The following is a 16562-nucleotide window of genomic DNA, read 5'->3' as shown; positions in this document are numbered from 1 at the left end:
AGACCTGAAGTAGTGTAGATTTTTTTGCAGGTTGTGATATCTTTCAGTGGACTTACAAGAATCCATCATAGAAATGTACAGGCATACCCCGGTTTAAGTACACTCACTTTAAGTACACTCGCGAGTAAGTACATATCGCTCAATAGGCAAACGGCAGCTCGTGCATGCGCCTGTCAGCACGTCCTGAACAGCAATACCGGCTCCCTACAGTACCTGTACCGAATCTGTGCGCAAGCGGGGAGACTGTAAAGACTGTTCAAATGCGTTATTTACATCAGTTATGCACGTATATGACGATTGCAGTACAGTACATGCATCGATAAGTGGGAAAAAAGTGAGTGCTTCACTTTAAGTACATTTTCGCTTTACATACATGCTCCGGTCCCATTGCGTACGTTAATGCGGTGTATGCCTGTACAGAGCTTTCCAAACCTAACAGGTCTCCGCTTCACTTGTGCATGGCAGAATGTCAGGAATAATTAACACTCCCCATTGGGACATTCCTTCTGCCTGGCTGGCTGAAAGCATGCAACATCCATTCCCATGTGAGACACCCCAGGAGCGGGGTTACAACACAGGCGTACAATACGCTACCTGAATGGTTTTGGAGAGCTTGGTTCTGTCCGTCCTTGGTGGGGGTAATCAGGTCCCAAATGAAGCTTTTGATCTTCTCATCGCCCTTGTAATGTTTGACACAATAAACCAGCAGCGCTCTGCAGATCATCTCCATGTCCTTCTCGTTCAAGTGCCATTTAAACCGCCCGAGGGTCACGATGTCCTTCCAGCGCCCCCAGCTACGGAGACATCCCAGTGAGGAGGAAAGAGATAGAAATAAGGCAAGAAAGAAGCGCAAACTGCCCTAGTGACGCACGTAACAGAAGCGCATTTAGAATGGATAAAAACAACAGATTTGACCTTACAGAAAGAATCAACAGGATACTCGCTCACTGCTTCCTGCGAGGGAAAATGTTATTTGTTTCTGGTGTTTCGGTCAACAACTTATACTTTTGGGGCACAACCAGGCAATTGATATAAAGTACTACGTGTGCGTGTATATGTATATATTTATCTACTATATATTTCTGAAAGCACTGTATGTCTGCGTCCCTAGCGGCAATCTCATTGGTCCATTGGCCCGCCCCCGCACACCTCTCATTGGGCTCACACACTCACACCACCCCCCTGGCCCGCCCCCCACACCTCTCATTGGCCTGAGGCGGAGTGACGGGCCAAAGGTCCAAAAAAAAAAAAAAAACCACACACACACACACATCTCTGTCCTCTCCCCCCCCATCACACTCACCTCCCCGGTGCTCACCTCCCTCCGCTCCACTCCCTCCCCCCACGCGCCCACCTAAGACGCGCCCGGAAGCCGCTCCCGCACTCACCTCCCGCTCCACTCCCGCACTCACCTCCCGCACTCACCTCCCTCCCGCTCCACTCCCTCTACACACCACTCCCTCCCGCTACACACCACTCCCTCCCGCTCCACTCCCGCACTCACCTCCCGCTCCACTCACCTCCCTCCCGCTACACACCACTCCCGCACTCACCTCCCTCCCGCTCCACTCACCTCCCTCCCGCTACACACCACTCCCTCCCGCTCCACTCCCGCACTCACCTCCCTCCCGCTCCACTCACCTCCCTCCCGCTACACACCACTCCCTCCCGCTACACACCACTCCCTCCCGCTACACACCACTCCCCGGCGGGGGAACAGGCAGGCTGCCACGCGGCGCCTAAGATGGCGGACCCCCTTCCTCCCTCGCGCTCCATTCCCTCCCGCTCCACTCACCTCCCTCCCGCTCCATTCCCTCGCGCTCCACTCACCACTCCCTTCCGCTACACACCACTCCCTCCCGCTCCACTCACCTCCCTCCCCGGCGGGGGAACAGGCTGCCACGCGGCGCGTAAGATGGCGGACCCCCTTCCTCCCTCGCGGCGCCGAGTGAGAAGATGGCGGCGGCCGGAAGTACAGGTAGGTGTCGCGTGTGTCGCTCCCCCACCTCCCCCCCACCCGCGGCGCCGCACGGAACTGAGAAACGGCGCATCACGGGACTGAGACGTGTGTGTGTGTGTGTGTGTGTGACACTGCCCCCCCTCCTGTCCACTGCCCCCCCCTCCTGCCCACTGCCCCCCCCTCCTGCCCACTGCCCCCCCCCTCCTGCCCACTGCCCCCCCCCTCCTGTCCACTGCCCCCCCCTCCTGTCCACTGCCCCCCCCCTCCTGTCCACTGCCCCCCCCCTCCTGTCCACTGCCCCCCCCTCCTGTCCACTGCCCCCCCTCCTGTCCACTGCCCCCCCTCCTGTCCACTGCCCCCCTTCCTGTCCACTCCCCCCCCTTCCCACCGCCTCCCCTCCCCCTTCCCACCGCCTCCCCTCCCCCCTTCCCACCGCCTCCCCTCCCCCTTCCCACCGCCTCCCCCCCCTTCCCCTCCCCCCTTCCCACCGCCTCCCCTCCCCCTTCCCACCGCCTCCCCTCCCCCTTCCCACCGCCTCCCCTTTCCACCGCCTCACCCCTTCCCACCGCCTCCCCCCCCCTTCCCCCCCTGCCCACCGCCTCCCCCCCCCTTCCCACCGCCTCCCCCCCCCCTTCCCACCGCCTCCCCTTTCCACCGCCTCACCCCTTCCCACCGCCTCCCCCCCCCTTCCCCCCCTGCCCACCGCCTCCCCCCCCTTCCCACCGCCTCCCCCCCCCCTTCCCACCGCCTCCCCCCCCCCTTCCCACCGCCTCCCCCCCCTTCCCACCGCCTCCCCCCCTTCCCACCGCCTCCCCCCCCTTCCCACCGCCTCCCCCCCTTTTCCACCGCCTCCCCCCCCTTTCCACCGCCTCCCCCCCTTCCCACCGCCTCCCCCCCCTTCCCACCGCCTCCCCCCCCTTCCCACCGCCTCCCCCCCCTCCCCCCCCCTTCCCACCGTCTCCCCCCCCCCTTCCCACCGCCTCCCCCCCCCTTCCCACCGCCTCCCCCCCCCCTTCCCACCGCCTCCCCCCCCCTTCCCACCGCCTCCCCCCCCCTTCCCACCGCCTCCCCACCGCCTCCCCCCCCTTCCCACCGCCTCCCCCCCCTTCCCACCGCCTCCCCCCCCCTTCCCACCGCCTCCCCCCCCTTCCCACCGCCTCCCCCCCCTTCCCACCGCCTCCCCCCCCCTTCCCACCGCCTCCCCCCCCTTCCCACCGCCTCCCCCCCCCTTCCCACCGCCTCCCCCCCCTTCCCACCGCCTCCCCCCCCCTTCCCACCGCCTCCCCTCCCCCCCCCTTCCCACCGCCTCCCCTCCCCCCCCCCTTCCCACCGCCTCCCCTCCCCCTTCCCACCGCCTCCCCACCACCTCCCCTCCCCCTTCCCACCGCCTCCCCCTTCCCACCACCTCCCCCCTCCCCCCCTTATCCCACCACCTCCCCCCCTTCCACCACCTCCCCCCTTCCACCACCTCCCCCTTCCCACCACCTCCCCCTTCCCCCCCTTCCCACCACCTCCCCCCTCCTCCCCCTTCCCACCTCCTCCCCCTTCCCACCAACTCCCCCCCCTTCCCACCACCTCACCCCTCCTCCACCTTCCCACCACCTCACCCCTCCTCCCCCTTCCCACCACCTCCCCCCTCCTCCCCCTTCCCACCACCTCCCCCCTCCTCCCCCTTCACTCCACCTCCCCCTTCCTCCCCCTTCCCACCACCTCCCCCCACCCGCCGCACGCATTCAACAGACACCCCACACACTCGACACACACCTGCCGCATCCTGCCCCTACGCAACAATATCACTGACCAGCTGTCACCCGCACTCGCCTCACACCCGCCGCCTCACACCCTAGCAGGACCCCAACCCACAGCCACCACTCACTACCCACGTGCCACCCGTACTGAACACCCACCCGCCGCCTCACACACGCTCACACCCTAGCAGGACACACGCCTCACATTTTTACATCACTTATGTCACCAAAATATACATTGTACTGTGGTGTGTTTACAATAAACCATTTTTTTACAACATCGTATTACATTTTCTTCCATCTTTCTTTTCAACATTATTATCCAATCTTTGCAACAAATAGTCACCTATTGTTCCACGATTTATAAATAATACTACCTATTACGCATTTACATCCCGGGCAACGCCGGGTCTCTCAGCTAGTATATACATATATACACACACGCAGGACATTAATGCTAAACAGACACATATTGCCTGTTAAGAATATAGAAACCGATTTGAAATATATACTGTACTTCCTTGTTCTCCCGGCTGCATGCACGGTATATACAGAGAGTATACCAACTACGTGACCAGCAGGGAGATCATTGGGGCTGCCCCTTTAAAGTGATTAAGTCCGATTGGCCGTTTGTATTTTAACCCTTTCCGTTCCAGTCCCTTGGTCATGCAGCCACTACGGCATCAGGACCCTGGAGTGTCAGAGACCATCGCTGCATCATGGGGCACTCAAGGGGTTATTTTACCATTGTTCTCTGAAGGGAGAGTGGGGGAGGGGCGGAACCCACCCGAATATGAGCAGGTTCTTCTCCACCCGAAAGCACTCCGCCCGCAAGTAGCGCCGCGTCTTCTCGTTCAGCCGCCGGGATCTGGTCGGCCGCTCCTCGGTGTCGCTCTCCAGCTCCGAGAACTCCATCAGCTCGTCGTCCTCGAAGGAGTTGTAGTGTTTGGTCTGTTTCCGAACGCGAGGGCGGTCTAGTACCAGGCTCTCCTGCACAGGGGGGGGGGGACACATAACTGAGAAGGGAGACCGAGGGCCAGATCCACCAAGCCGCGTTAAATCCGGGCACATAACGGGATGTTACCTAAAGCGGGAGCGATGTCCCCGGAGGTCAACGTGTACCCTCAAAGCTAATTATCCAAAACCAGCGCCTGTTCTACATGTCATTAGCACAGGGTTACTGTCACGTTATTGTAGCAGAATGTTGCGTTATTTACCAATAACGTGACGGTAAGTATGTCTTAGTGTTACTCCCATCCAGGCCCTATAACTTCCAATAACGTGACGGTAAGTATGTCTTAGTGTTACTCCCATCCAGTCCCTATAACTCCCAATAACGTGACGGTAAGTATGTCTTACTGTTACTCCCATCCAGTCCCTATAACTCCCAATAACATGACGGTAAGTATGTCTTAGTGTTACTCCCATCCAGTCCCTATAACTCCCAATAACGTGACGGTAAGTATGTCTTAGTGTTACTCTGATCCAGGCCCTATAACTCCCAATAACGTGACGGTAAGTATGTCTTAGTGTTACTCCCATCCAGGCCCTATAACTCCCAATAACGTGACGGTAAGTATGTCTTAGTGTTACTCCCATACAGTCCCTATAACTCCCAATAACGTGACGGTAAGTATGTCTTAGTGTTACTCCCATCCAGTCCCTATAACTCCCAATAACGTGACAGTAAGTATGTCTTAGTGTTACTCCCATCCAGTCCTTATAACTCCCAATAACGTGATGGTAAGTATGTCTTAGTGTTACTCCCATCCAGGCCCTGTAACTCCCAATAATGTGACGGTAAGTATGTCTTAGTGTTACTCCCATCCAGGCCCTATAACTCCCAATAACGTGACGGTAAGTATGTCTTAGTGTTACTCCCATACAGTCCCTATAACTCCCAATAACGTGACGGTAAGTATGTCTTAGTGTTACTTCCATCCAGACCCTATAACTCCCAATAACGTGACAGTAAGTATGTCTTAGTGTTACTCCCATCCAGTCCTTATAACTCCCAATAACGTGATGGTAAGTATGTCTTAGTGTTACTCCCATCCAGGCCCTGTAACTCCCAATAATGTGACGGTAAGTATGTCTTAGTGTTACTCCCATCCATACCCTATAACTCCCAATAACGTGACGGTAAGTATATCTTACTGTTACTCCCATCCAGGCCCTATAACTTCCAATAACGTAATGGTAAGTATGTCTTAGTGTTACTCCCATCCATACCCTATAACTCCCAATAATGTGACGGTAAGTATGTCTTAGTGTTACTCACATCCAGGCTCTATAACTTCCAATAACGTGACGGTAAGTATGTCTTAGTGTTACTCCCATCCAGTTCCTATAACTTTCAATAATGTGACGGTAAGTATGTCTTAGTGTTACTCCCATCCAGTCCCTATAACTCCCAATAACGTGACGGTAAGTATGTCTTAGTGTTACTCCCATCCAGGCCCTATAACTCCCAATAACGTGACAGTAAGTATATCTTAGTGTTACTCCCATCCAGGCCCCATAACTTTCAATAACGTGACGGTAAGTATGTCTTAGTGTTACTCCCATCCAGACCCTATAACTTCCAATAACGTGACTCTAACTATGTCTTAGTGTTACTCCCATACAGTCCCTATAACTCCCAATAACGTGACGGTAAGTATGTCTTAGTGTTACTCCCATACCGTCCCTATAACTCCCAATAATGTGATGGTAAGTATGTCTTAGTGTTACTCCCATCCAGGCCCTATAACTTCCAATAACGTGACGGTAAGTATGTCTTAGTGTTACTCCCATCCAGTCCCTATAACTCCCAATAACGTGACAGTAAGTATATCTTAGTGTTACTCCCATCCAGACACTATAACTCCCAATAACGTGACGGTAAGTATGTCTCAGTGTTACTCCCATCCAGACCCTATAACTCCCAATAACGTGACGGTAAGTATGTCTTAGTGTTACTCCCATTCAGGCCCTATAACTCCCAATAACGTGACAGTAAGTATATCTTAGTGTTACTCCCATCCAGACACTATAACTCCCAATAACGTGACGGTAAGTATGTCTTAGTGTTACTCCCATCCAGGCCCTATAACTTCCAATAACGTGACGGTAAGTATGTCTTAGTGTTACTCCCATCCAGACCCTATAACTTCCAATAACGTGACGGTAAGTATGTCTTAGTGTTACTCCCATCCAGGCCCTATAACTCCCAATAACGTGACGGTAAGTATGTCTTAGTGTTACTCCCATCCAGACTATGACTCCTAATAACGAATGTGATGAATGTATCGAACGCTCACATGATTACTGCCCCAATACAGACAAAACACATCACGGCCCTAAAATACAGAGATGGTAAAACGCCGGTATCCTAAAACAGCAGCACCCCTCGGCTGCACGCATTGGGGTGCGTCTCCATCGCTTTAGCGCTCGAGTCTATAGCCTCGAGCTGCTCACCTTCTCGTTCTTGGCATCCGTGTCCAGCTCGGCGATCTTTGCCCATTTCTGCCAAAAGTTCGGGTCATCCAGAGAAATGTCCGTTCTGTTCCCCGCGGACACAAAGCTGGCCTGGGAATGGGAAAAGCCGGTGAGCAGAGAATCTATACTACTGTCTACACCTGCTCGATCCGCGGCTCACAGCCCGCGTCACAACAATCTGGTGATGGAGGACATTATACCCAACACATTTCGCAACGGAATGAAAAGGGGTTATTAAATATTATACTGTACCATTACAAATGACATATATATATATATATATATATATATATATTATACCGATTCCTGTGAATATTTAAAGGGGCAAAAAGTTCCCTTACCCCTCCCCCCCACATAATCTGTTGGGAAGCAGGGGGTCCCCAAATCGGAACTGCAATTATTTCAGTTTTAGGGACCCTCCGATTCCCGAGATCCATACTGGAAAACGTAGCGCCAATAGGAAGCCTCCGGTGTCTCTTGACACGGGAGTGATGTCGCCATTTTGTTTCCCCACAGGAGGGGTTGGTACCAATTTTATCTTTTCCTGTAAGTATCCACCCACGGAGAAAAAAAAATGGTGGAACGGGGGGTAAAATAAAAAAGGTGCTGGTGGAACCACTACTTTAACTCTTACCTTGCCAACTAAGCCCCATGTTGTTCTATACCCCTTATTCTCTCCCCCCATCTCTAGCCGTGGGTAAAGTACCTTGGCGAAGGTGGAGCCCTTCCCCTCGGTCTCGATGGTGATCGTTTGCGTCCTGCGCTGGAGAATCTGGTCTATGTCTTCCTCGCAAAATTTGGAGCCCTCGTCTTCTTCGTCCATCAGCGCCCCGTAGGCTCCTTTCCGAAGCAGATCCTCCACCTCGATCTTGGACAGCGGCTGCACCTAAGCAACGCGGGAAGATCATAGTCTCATGAAGGTGCCACAAACGAGGGGGGAGGCGGGCAGGAGCTCAGCGGTAATGCACTGCCTTCCAAGCGGGCGAAAGCTGCTTCAAAATCCCAGTATCTGCTATATCTCCCTGTGTAAGGCACCGAAACGCGTAGGAGGAATATGTAACCTCAATAAAGACACTTTCTCTTCACCACACGTGCCTGCTGCCTTTCTACTTTTGAACTCAAAGGGTTAACAGGTTAACTGAAGCTGATAAACATCTTGTTTTTTTTTTTTTTTTAACGTTTTTCTTACAATCTTTACTTAATGTAGCTGGGCGAGAAGACGGGTGGTCAAACCTCCAAACGAGAAGAGAACTGTTGTCTTGGTGTCGTCCATGGTTTGGTTCCTAATTATAAAGCCGTCACTAGTCAGACAGAACGGGAGGACCTGATCTGCTGGAATACATGTTCCCGGAGAAAGAAAACCCACCAGATCCGTTTTTTCACAAGATACAAATAAGTCAACCGGTTACTTTACGGGGGTGATTGAATCTTTCCAGCTAAATAAAACGGACCCGATATGTGGCATTGACCCATCAAACTGACCCCATTCGTGTTTCCTTTCCGGTTAATGTCCTGCAGCACGGCCTTGTCCAGTCCCAGCTTCAGGCTCGCCTTGTCGAACATCTCCCGCTCGTACGAGTTCCTGGTGATCAGACGGTACACCTTCACCGCCTTGCTCTGCCCAATCCGATGGCAGCGGGCCTGCGCCTGCAAAGCCCAACGGAGAAGGTCGTTCAGAGCTCTAGTGGCCCTGGAGAAGTGTAGAGTGGAGGTCAAGTTGCGATACCTTTGGATGAACCAATGGTAAGAGTCCTTCATAGATGAAATGATGGTGGACAGAGCTTTCCAAACCTCACAGCTTTCCTCACGTGTAAAGTTTAGTCTTCTTCCCTATGAGGTTTGGAAAGTTCAGTACATCTATGAAGAACTTCAAGGTTGGCCCACTAAAGAGATCACAGCCTATGTATCCGATATAGAGAAAAACTGGGGCGCTCCTAACAAGTAATTAAAATAATCCCCAAATGCTTGGGGGAATCTACAATAGTGTCTAGGAGAAGCGAATACACAAATAATAAAAATAGATGAAATACTGCCCGCAAATCTTCGCTGCTGCTCAATTGAAAGAGGTTCTCCCAGGATCCTCACATAGCAGGAACACACAGAATGGCGCAGAACCAAAGCTGTGTGTTGCTGAAAGGCTTAGGCAGGGCCTGTGTATATATATATTGGATGACGATGACCCTGGTAACTAGGGATAAACTAAATGGGTATTGGCTCCCTCTGGGGATTCAAAAACTATTCCTAATGAGGGTGTGAGGAAAGAGGGAAAAGGGGGGAGCAAGAGGGAAATGGGGGGGGGGGAGCAAGAGGGAAAAGGGGGGGGGGGAGCAAGAGGGAAAAGGGGGGGGGGAGCAAGAGGGAAAAGGGGGGGGGGGTGCAAGAGGGAAAAGGGGGGGGGACCCAAGAGAGAAAGGAGTGAGGGGGGAGCGCAAGAGAAAAAGGTGGGAGGGGTGAACGCAAGAGAGAAAGGTGGGAGAGGGGGGGAACGCGAGAGAGAAAGGAGGGAGAGACAGGAACGCGAGGGAGAGACGGGAACGCGAGAGAGAAAGAAGGGAGAGGGGAGGCGAGAGGAAAGGTGGGAGAGAGGGGGGAACGCGAGAGAGAAAGGAGGGAGAGACAGGAACGCGAGGGAGAGACGGGAACGCGAGAGAGAAAGAAGGGAGAGGGGGAGGCGAGAGGGGGAACGCAAGAGAGAAAAGAGTGAGGGGGGAACGCAAGAGAGAAAGGTGGGAGAGAGGGGGGAACGCAAGAGAGAAAGGAGGGAGAGGGGGAGGCGAGAGAGAAAGGTGAGAGAGAGGGGGGAACGCGAGAGAGAAAGGAGCGAGAAGGGGAGGCGAGAGAGAAAGGGGGGGAGAGGGGGAGGCGAGAGAGAAAGGAGGAAGAGAGGGGGGAACGCGAGAGAGAAAGGAGGGAGAGAGGGGGAGGAAGGAGAGAAAGGAGGGAGAGAGGGAGAGGCAAGTGAGAAAGGAGGGAGAGACGGGATAACGCGAGAATAGAGGGGGAGGCGAGAGAGAAAGGAGGGAGAGGCGAGAGAAAGGAGGGAGAGGGTGGGCAAGAGAATAAGGAGGGAGAGAGGGGGGAACGCGAGAGAGAAATGCAGGATAGAGGCATTTCCCATATAAAGAGGAATGCTAGAACAAGAGATCCTGCTCTGGATTTGGCAGCTGGGGAGGTTCAGGTGAAACATGAGCCAGGCCCTCCACTAAAAGGGTAGTGGATTCATGGAACAGCCACCCAAGCAAAGGTGGTAAAGAGTCAGGAAAATGGAGAAATACGAATTTCTCTGCTTGTTAATATTAACTCTTCTGCTGCCATTGTTAAGAAGTGTCCAACAATGCCACAAAAGGATGGGATACATAAAGGTGGCCGCTCCCCGTACCTGCAGGTCATTCTGCGGGTTCCAGTCGGAATCGAAGATGATACAGGTGTCGGCGGCAGTGAGGTTAATCCCCAGACCTCCTGCCCGGGTGCAGAGCAGGAACACGAAGCGGTCCGAATCGGGCTTGCAGAATCGGTCTATGGCGGCCTGGCGGAGGTTACCCCTCACCCTGCCGTCTATGCGCTCGTAAGTGTATCTGAAACAGACAGGAGAACAGCCACAGTCAGCACGGAGCAATGCGGATTCTGTCATCAGATACATTACTACTTAGCATGCAGAGGGCCCAGACCCCCGGCGCCCCTCGCGGGGCCCAGACCCCCGGCGCCCAGACCCCCGGCGCCCCTCGCGGGGCCCAGACCCCCGGCGCCCCTGATATTTTTAGCAGCAGCTGATATTCAGTGCACCATGCCCCCTTTTCCTGTTGGTTAACCCCACGTGTTGCTAGCCCAACACAGCATTATACTGACTGAGGGGGAGAGGGGATCCGTGTGACTATATGCTAGCACTATGCTTAGCTTAGTAACCTTATTACATCGCAGTGTAACGTTTAAAGCAGAAATCCCTCCCAGAGGCCTATGGGAGTTTAACTCATGTTAGTATCTTGCCCCTGAGCATGTCCTGTTTATATATGTTCTTAATCTCTAGCTTCTGAGGTAACCATGGTAACCTTTGGACGCCATTTTAACCTCCTGGATGCTTCTATCTCCTTAACGGAGAGTCAGATTTGAAAAATAAAAACAGCGTTGGAAAGGGCGAGAAAAGAGCTCGTGTGAGATCAGATATAATAACGTTTTTATATCATTAAAGTAACAACAAACCTGGAAATAAACGTATAGTGTTAAAGCTGCGCTTATGCTGGCGACGGCGCGTCAAAACAAATGTATTGAATCCGTGGCGTGCGCTAATAGTAGGAGCGACACGATGGCGCAACGGCTTGGTCGCGATCACTGGAAGTCAATTCAATTTGATTTTTTCAGTGACGCGTCGCCGGCACTATAAGCGCGACCTTAGAGATAAATATCTGCCGCTATTTACCCGGAGGAATCTCTCCAGGGAGACACAGGACACCGATTCAATCCACCGGTTTGCAGCAGTGCTCCAGTCCTCAAGACCGCCAACAGGTCAGGTTTAAAGAATATCCCTGCTTCAGCACAGGTGGCTCAATAAGTGATTGAGCCACCTGTGCTGAAGCAGAGATCCTAAAAACCTGAGCTGGGTCTCGAGGACAGGAGTTCAGCACCCGTGGTTAAGAGAACGCTGACTAGACCAGATTTGTATATTGCCCAAGAAGCCTCTCGCAGTCCCTCTTCCTCATGCTCCACCTCTAGCCGAGTCCCCGGGACTCACCGCCTCTGAATGAGGTAGTCCTCCAGGATATCGAGGCAGCGCACCATCTGGGAGAAGATGAGGACCTTGTGCCCTCCGGCGATGAGCTTGGGCAGCAGCTTGTTGATCAGAACCAGTTTGCCCGCCGCCTGGATCATGGCCTGCAGCTGGAAGTCCAGGGCGTCGGGGCTGTGCGTCTTCCGGAAGTCCTCCAGGATCTTCTCCTCCGCACCTGCGCGTGGAATCGAGAGACGGGCAGGGGTGAAAAATAAGAAAAAAGATCCAAGATAAAAAAAATAAAAAAAATGTATTTTGACGATATTTTTTTTGCGATAAAAAATTGTCCGACTGGAAACATAAAAACAAATAACTCATTAATTCGAGCATTTAAAACACTCGCCATTGAGAAGACAGGGGCCCCGTGTGCACACTCGCCATTAAGACGGGGCCTCGCGCGCGCACTCGCCATTGAGGAGATGGAGGCCCAGCGCGCACACTCGCCGTTGAGACAGGGGTCCCATACGCACACTCACCGTCGAGGAGACTGGGGCCCCTGCGCGCACTCACCGTCGAGGAGACTGGGGCCCACGCGTGCACTCACCGTCGAGGAGACTGGGGCCCCCGCGTACACTCACCGTCGAGGAGACTGGGGCCCCCACGCGCACTCACCGTCGAGGAGACTGGGGCCCCCGCACACACACTCACCGTCGATGAGACAGTGGCCCCCGCACACTCACCGTTGATGAGATAGGGGTGGTTGCAGCATTTCCGCAGCTCCATCATGGTGTTGATGAGGTTGGGCATGTTGTGCTGGTTGGCCCCCTTAGCCAGGAAGGTGAAGTTCTTCTCCAGGATGGCCCGGTAATACTTCTTCTGGATGTTGGTCAGCTCCACCTCGATGATGGTCTCCTGCTTGGGCGCCAAATTCTTCTCCACGTCGTCCTTCAGCCGCCGAAGCATCATGGGCTTCAGGATGGACTGCAGCTTCTTCACCTGAGTGGGGGCGGGGTGTGGGGGGGAGGGAGCGTGGGCTTATCTTACAGATATCCGGAGCAGAGCAATGTGCAGAGCGACTGGCAGAGAGGTAACAGCACAAGCTTGGACATGGGAAAACGTGGTTCAAATCCCAGACTTGGCTCCTTGTCACCCTGAGCAAAATCACTGTATCTCAGACACTAAAATAAAAGATTGTAAGCTCTTCAGGGCAGAAATCTATTCCGCTTGTAAATTCATTATGTAGCACGTATGTAATACACACACACACACACACACACACACACACACACACACACACACACACACACACACACACACACACACACACACACACAAATATGAATCTGTATTTATTTTGAAAGTGTAGTTTATCAGCTTCCGATAGTGTACGGGGTGTAATATATACCCTATACATAGATATAAATGTCTGACCGTTGTTTATTTTCCTCCGAGTCCCTCCATGGCAGTACACATGATGGGGTTTATGCCCCATCTCCTGCAGGGTAGAAACAGCCTTTGCCAAAGAAGTTTTAAAAGGCTCCTCCCACCGGAGATCCCCAGTCATACGCGGGGCCCGAGCTGCACTGGCTTTCCTCCAACTACATCGCATCCCAAAGCACAAATACCGCCGTCAAATAGTAACTCCTCGGTCTGGTACCGCCGGTGTACTTGGAATGATGCTAGTGCCCGCACTCAAACAAACAGGTGATGGTGGGGTACTTAACTGCCGGTGCGCTGGTTCTGGGGGGCTCCTGATGTCCCAAATAGATCCAGTGAAGAAGAATCAGGCACACGGTCTAAATCGTCAATGAAAAGGGGGGTGTATTGTGCCAAGGAACCCAACGTTTCGGCAGTAATACAGTACTGCCTACACCTTGAGAAAGGCAGAATTACTGCCGAAACGTTGGGTTCCTTGGCACAATACACCCGCCTTTTCATTGATGATTAAGACCGCGCGCCTGATTCTTCATCACCGCCTGTGTACTGTCACGGAAGGACTCAGAGAAATGACCATTTCTTACTCTTATCTTTCTCTACCGCTCCCCATGACAGTACACCCGTTGGCGATGTACCAAAGGAGTCCAATTAATGGTGGGAAGAGTCTGGAATGATGGCTTCTAAAACCTTTCTTCCAAATCTAGCCTCTTCAGAGGCCGACACATCCAACTTGTAATGCCTAATGAACGGATCCTGTGCAGACCACGTAGCAGCTGTACATGTCTTCTGATGCGGCAAGGGGCCTTTTCGGCCCACGAAGTGTCAAGTAGATTGAGCCATAATCACTAATGGACAATCCAGGTTAATCAGCTTATAAGCCTATAGGATACATCGCGTGATCCATTGAGCGATGAACAAGATAAAAGGCAGGACAGCCTCTTCTGTACAAACAACCAGTCTGAACGCCTATAACGTTGCGATTTAACAATGTAATGAGATACGGTTCTAAACAAATCTAAACAATACAAATACCCCTCTATTTTACCGCTGGGTTTCGGACAGAATGAAGGAACGACTATGTCCTGGTTCATATGGAAGGCTGAGAACGCTCGCATCCGCCCTGTCCGAGAGAAACACCTACACACGCAGGAAGGAAAAACCTGACTGCGGATCTCTGGTGGGGGGGGGGGGGGGAGCCTTTTACATGCCTTGGCAAAGGCGGTTCTACCACGCAGGAGGAAGGCCATAAACCCCGTTGTGTGTACTGCCACGGGGGACGAGCTTTTTTTTTTTTAATTATTTGACATATATACATATTCATTTATCTCACACACGTGCATATATTAAAACACATATGGGAGAGAAAAAAATTATATATATATATACACACAAACTATATAGAGAAACACGTTCGATGAACAAGACTCTGCACCACAGTGATCCCCCTCGCCCTGAGGAAGGTCCCGAGTGAGCCCAAACGTTTGTTATTGTGTATGAGTAATACAACCGTTTCGATCACTATTACTGCGGAGTGCCGGGTCTTCTACATCGGACCTGGTTTGGGTGAAGTCTTTCTATATGTTGAATTTTTACGATACGTGCACTTGTATTACAGTTATGCTTTTGAGGTGTGCCTACTATCCACATATATATGCACACACACACACACACACACACACACACACACACACACACACACACACACACACACACACACACACACACACACACACACACACACACACACACACATATTGTGCTAGGTCAGACTGTAATGATGTGTTTTTCCTCTCTGCTGGCTTTTCCGCCGCGGATGAGACATTGCTGTGATAAGCTCACGTGGGCGTCACTGCAGCGCGCCAGCAGTTACAAGTCAAACAGTGCGGTAATTACTGCTTAAAACCGGCAACGTGTAATTTTTTTCTCTTAAAAGTTAGATTTAAGTAAAGGTTACGAAAAACGTTAATTCCCTTTTCCTCGCCCCCCGGCTGTTCTAATTAACACTTAAGAATCGGCTTCTGCACGGCATTACAACTTGGAATAAACGCCGTTTCTCACAAGCGTTATACGATAACCCCTTCTCTGCCAAAGGGATCAGCAGCACTTGGTAACACCAACACGTCTCTGGCCCTGTAGGGTTAAAAGCAACCCCCTTATTGTAAAAAGCCCCCTTATCTGTATCTGAGGTGCAGTCCCTCCGATCGCCAAATACTAACCACTTTTTTATTACTGCTTTTTTTTAAATCGAAGCAACCTCCATTTTTCCCCCCACTAGAGGCCTCGTCCTCCAGGACCGCACCCCGCTTCCAGCTTCGGGTACCCCCAGGTTACTGAAATACGTACTGGCAAAGTTACCGGTATTCCCACCTGGCTGTTAGAGGGGATTACAATAGCCGCCCAATAGGAAACAACCACCGATGATGTTGCAGCTTCTTTTGACCTGAGATTTGGCAGCCATTTTGTTTCCCCTGAGGGGAGATTTCAACCCGATAACCGCACTAGTAAGTATCTCTGACCCCAGGGGGTCCCTGGAGCTGGAAGTGGTGGCATTTGGCTCAGGAACACCTGGTTCCCACCCTGTAGATATAATGGGGGATTAAATGCTCGTTTAAAAGGTCCAACCCCACATAGCCAGTTGAATTTCGTCAGGTGGGTTGGGGGGGGTCTCTGAATGGGGAAGTCTTGGTCAAATCCAGTTTTTTCTTTCCACTTATCCCATCCCGTCCTTATCAGAGAGCCAATAAAGATAAGGGGAGGTGGGGAGGGGGTACTCTGCCTGTACAAGCGCTCGTTGACCTCACACAGTGACCTCGCACAGTAACCTCACACGGTGACCTCACACGGTGACCTTACACGAAAAGGGAGCAGCAAGAAGAAATCACACCCCTCCCAAGTCTCACGTTAATAAATACATAAAAAATACTTCTAGGTGGCTAATTGGGTAAAAAAAAGAAGAAGATGAGAACCACTAAACAGGACACTGGGGCGAGTTCACTTTGGTCCGAGGAGGGACTGACCCTTTCATTCAGGATGTCGTATTTGCCCCTTTTACCTGCTCCTCTGTCTTCAGATCCCCAAACTCCTCCAGGAAGGTGCTTTCCGAGGGGAACTGGAGCGGTTCCAGGAAATTGAGCAGGCTGAACAGTTCTTCCACCGAGTTCTGCAGCGGAGTTCCAGTGAGGAGGACCTTGTGCTCCTGAGGGAGGGGGCGGAAAGGCAAAATCCAGTCACCCCA

General features: G+C 52.6%; 1 protein-coding gene across 5 annotated transcripts in view; it reads right to left on the bottom strand.

Moving 5' to 3' along the window:
• The window catches only part of CHD6 (chromodomain helicase DNA binding protein 6), a 189724-nt gene that overhangs the window by 75794 nt on the left and 97368 nt on the right, over nt 1-16562 (bottom strand). For all 5 annotated transcript variants that reach the window (XM_075571929.1, XM_075571932.1, XM_075571933.1 and 2 more), the window contains 9 exons: nt 16380-16523; nt 12631-12886; nt 11915-12125; nt 10568-10763; nt 8671-8835; nt 7895-8074; nt 7168-7278; nt 4496-4698; nt 595-794 (listed from right to left, as the gene is read on the bottom strand). In XM_075571929.1, the coding sequence (XP_075428044.1) occupies nt 595-794; nt 4496-4698; nt 7168-7278; nt 7895-8074; nt 8671-8835; nt 10568-10763; nt 11915-12125; nt 12631-12886; nt 16380-16523 (1666 nt within the window). The remainder of the gene's footprint in view (nt 1-594; nt 795-4495; nt 4699-7167; nt 7279-7894; nt 8075-8670; nt 8836-10567; nt 10764-11914; nt 12126-12630; nt 12887-16379; nt 16524-16562) is intronic.

Source organism: Ascaphus truei, chromosome 15, assembly GCF_040206685.1.
Source record: "Ascaphus truei isolate aAscTru1 chromosome 15, aAscTru1.hap1, whole genome shotgun sequence".
In the NCBI taxonomy this organism is placed as follows: Eukaryota; Metazoa; Chordata; class Amphibia; order Anura; family Ascaphidae; genus Ascaphus; species Ascaphus truei.
Note: the sequence above shows the minus strand (reverse complement) of the source record. Positions and strands in the feature narration are given on the sequence as shown.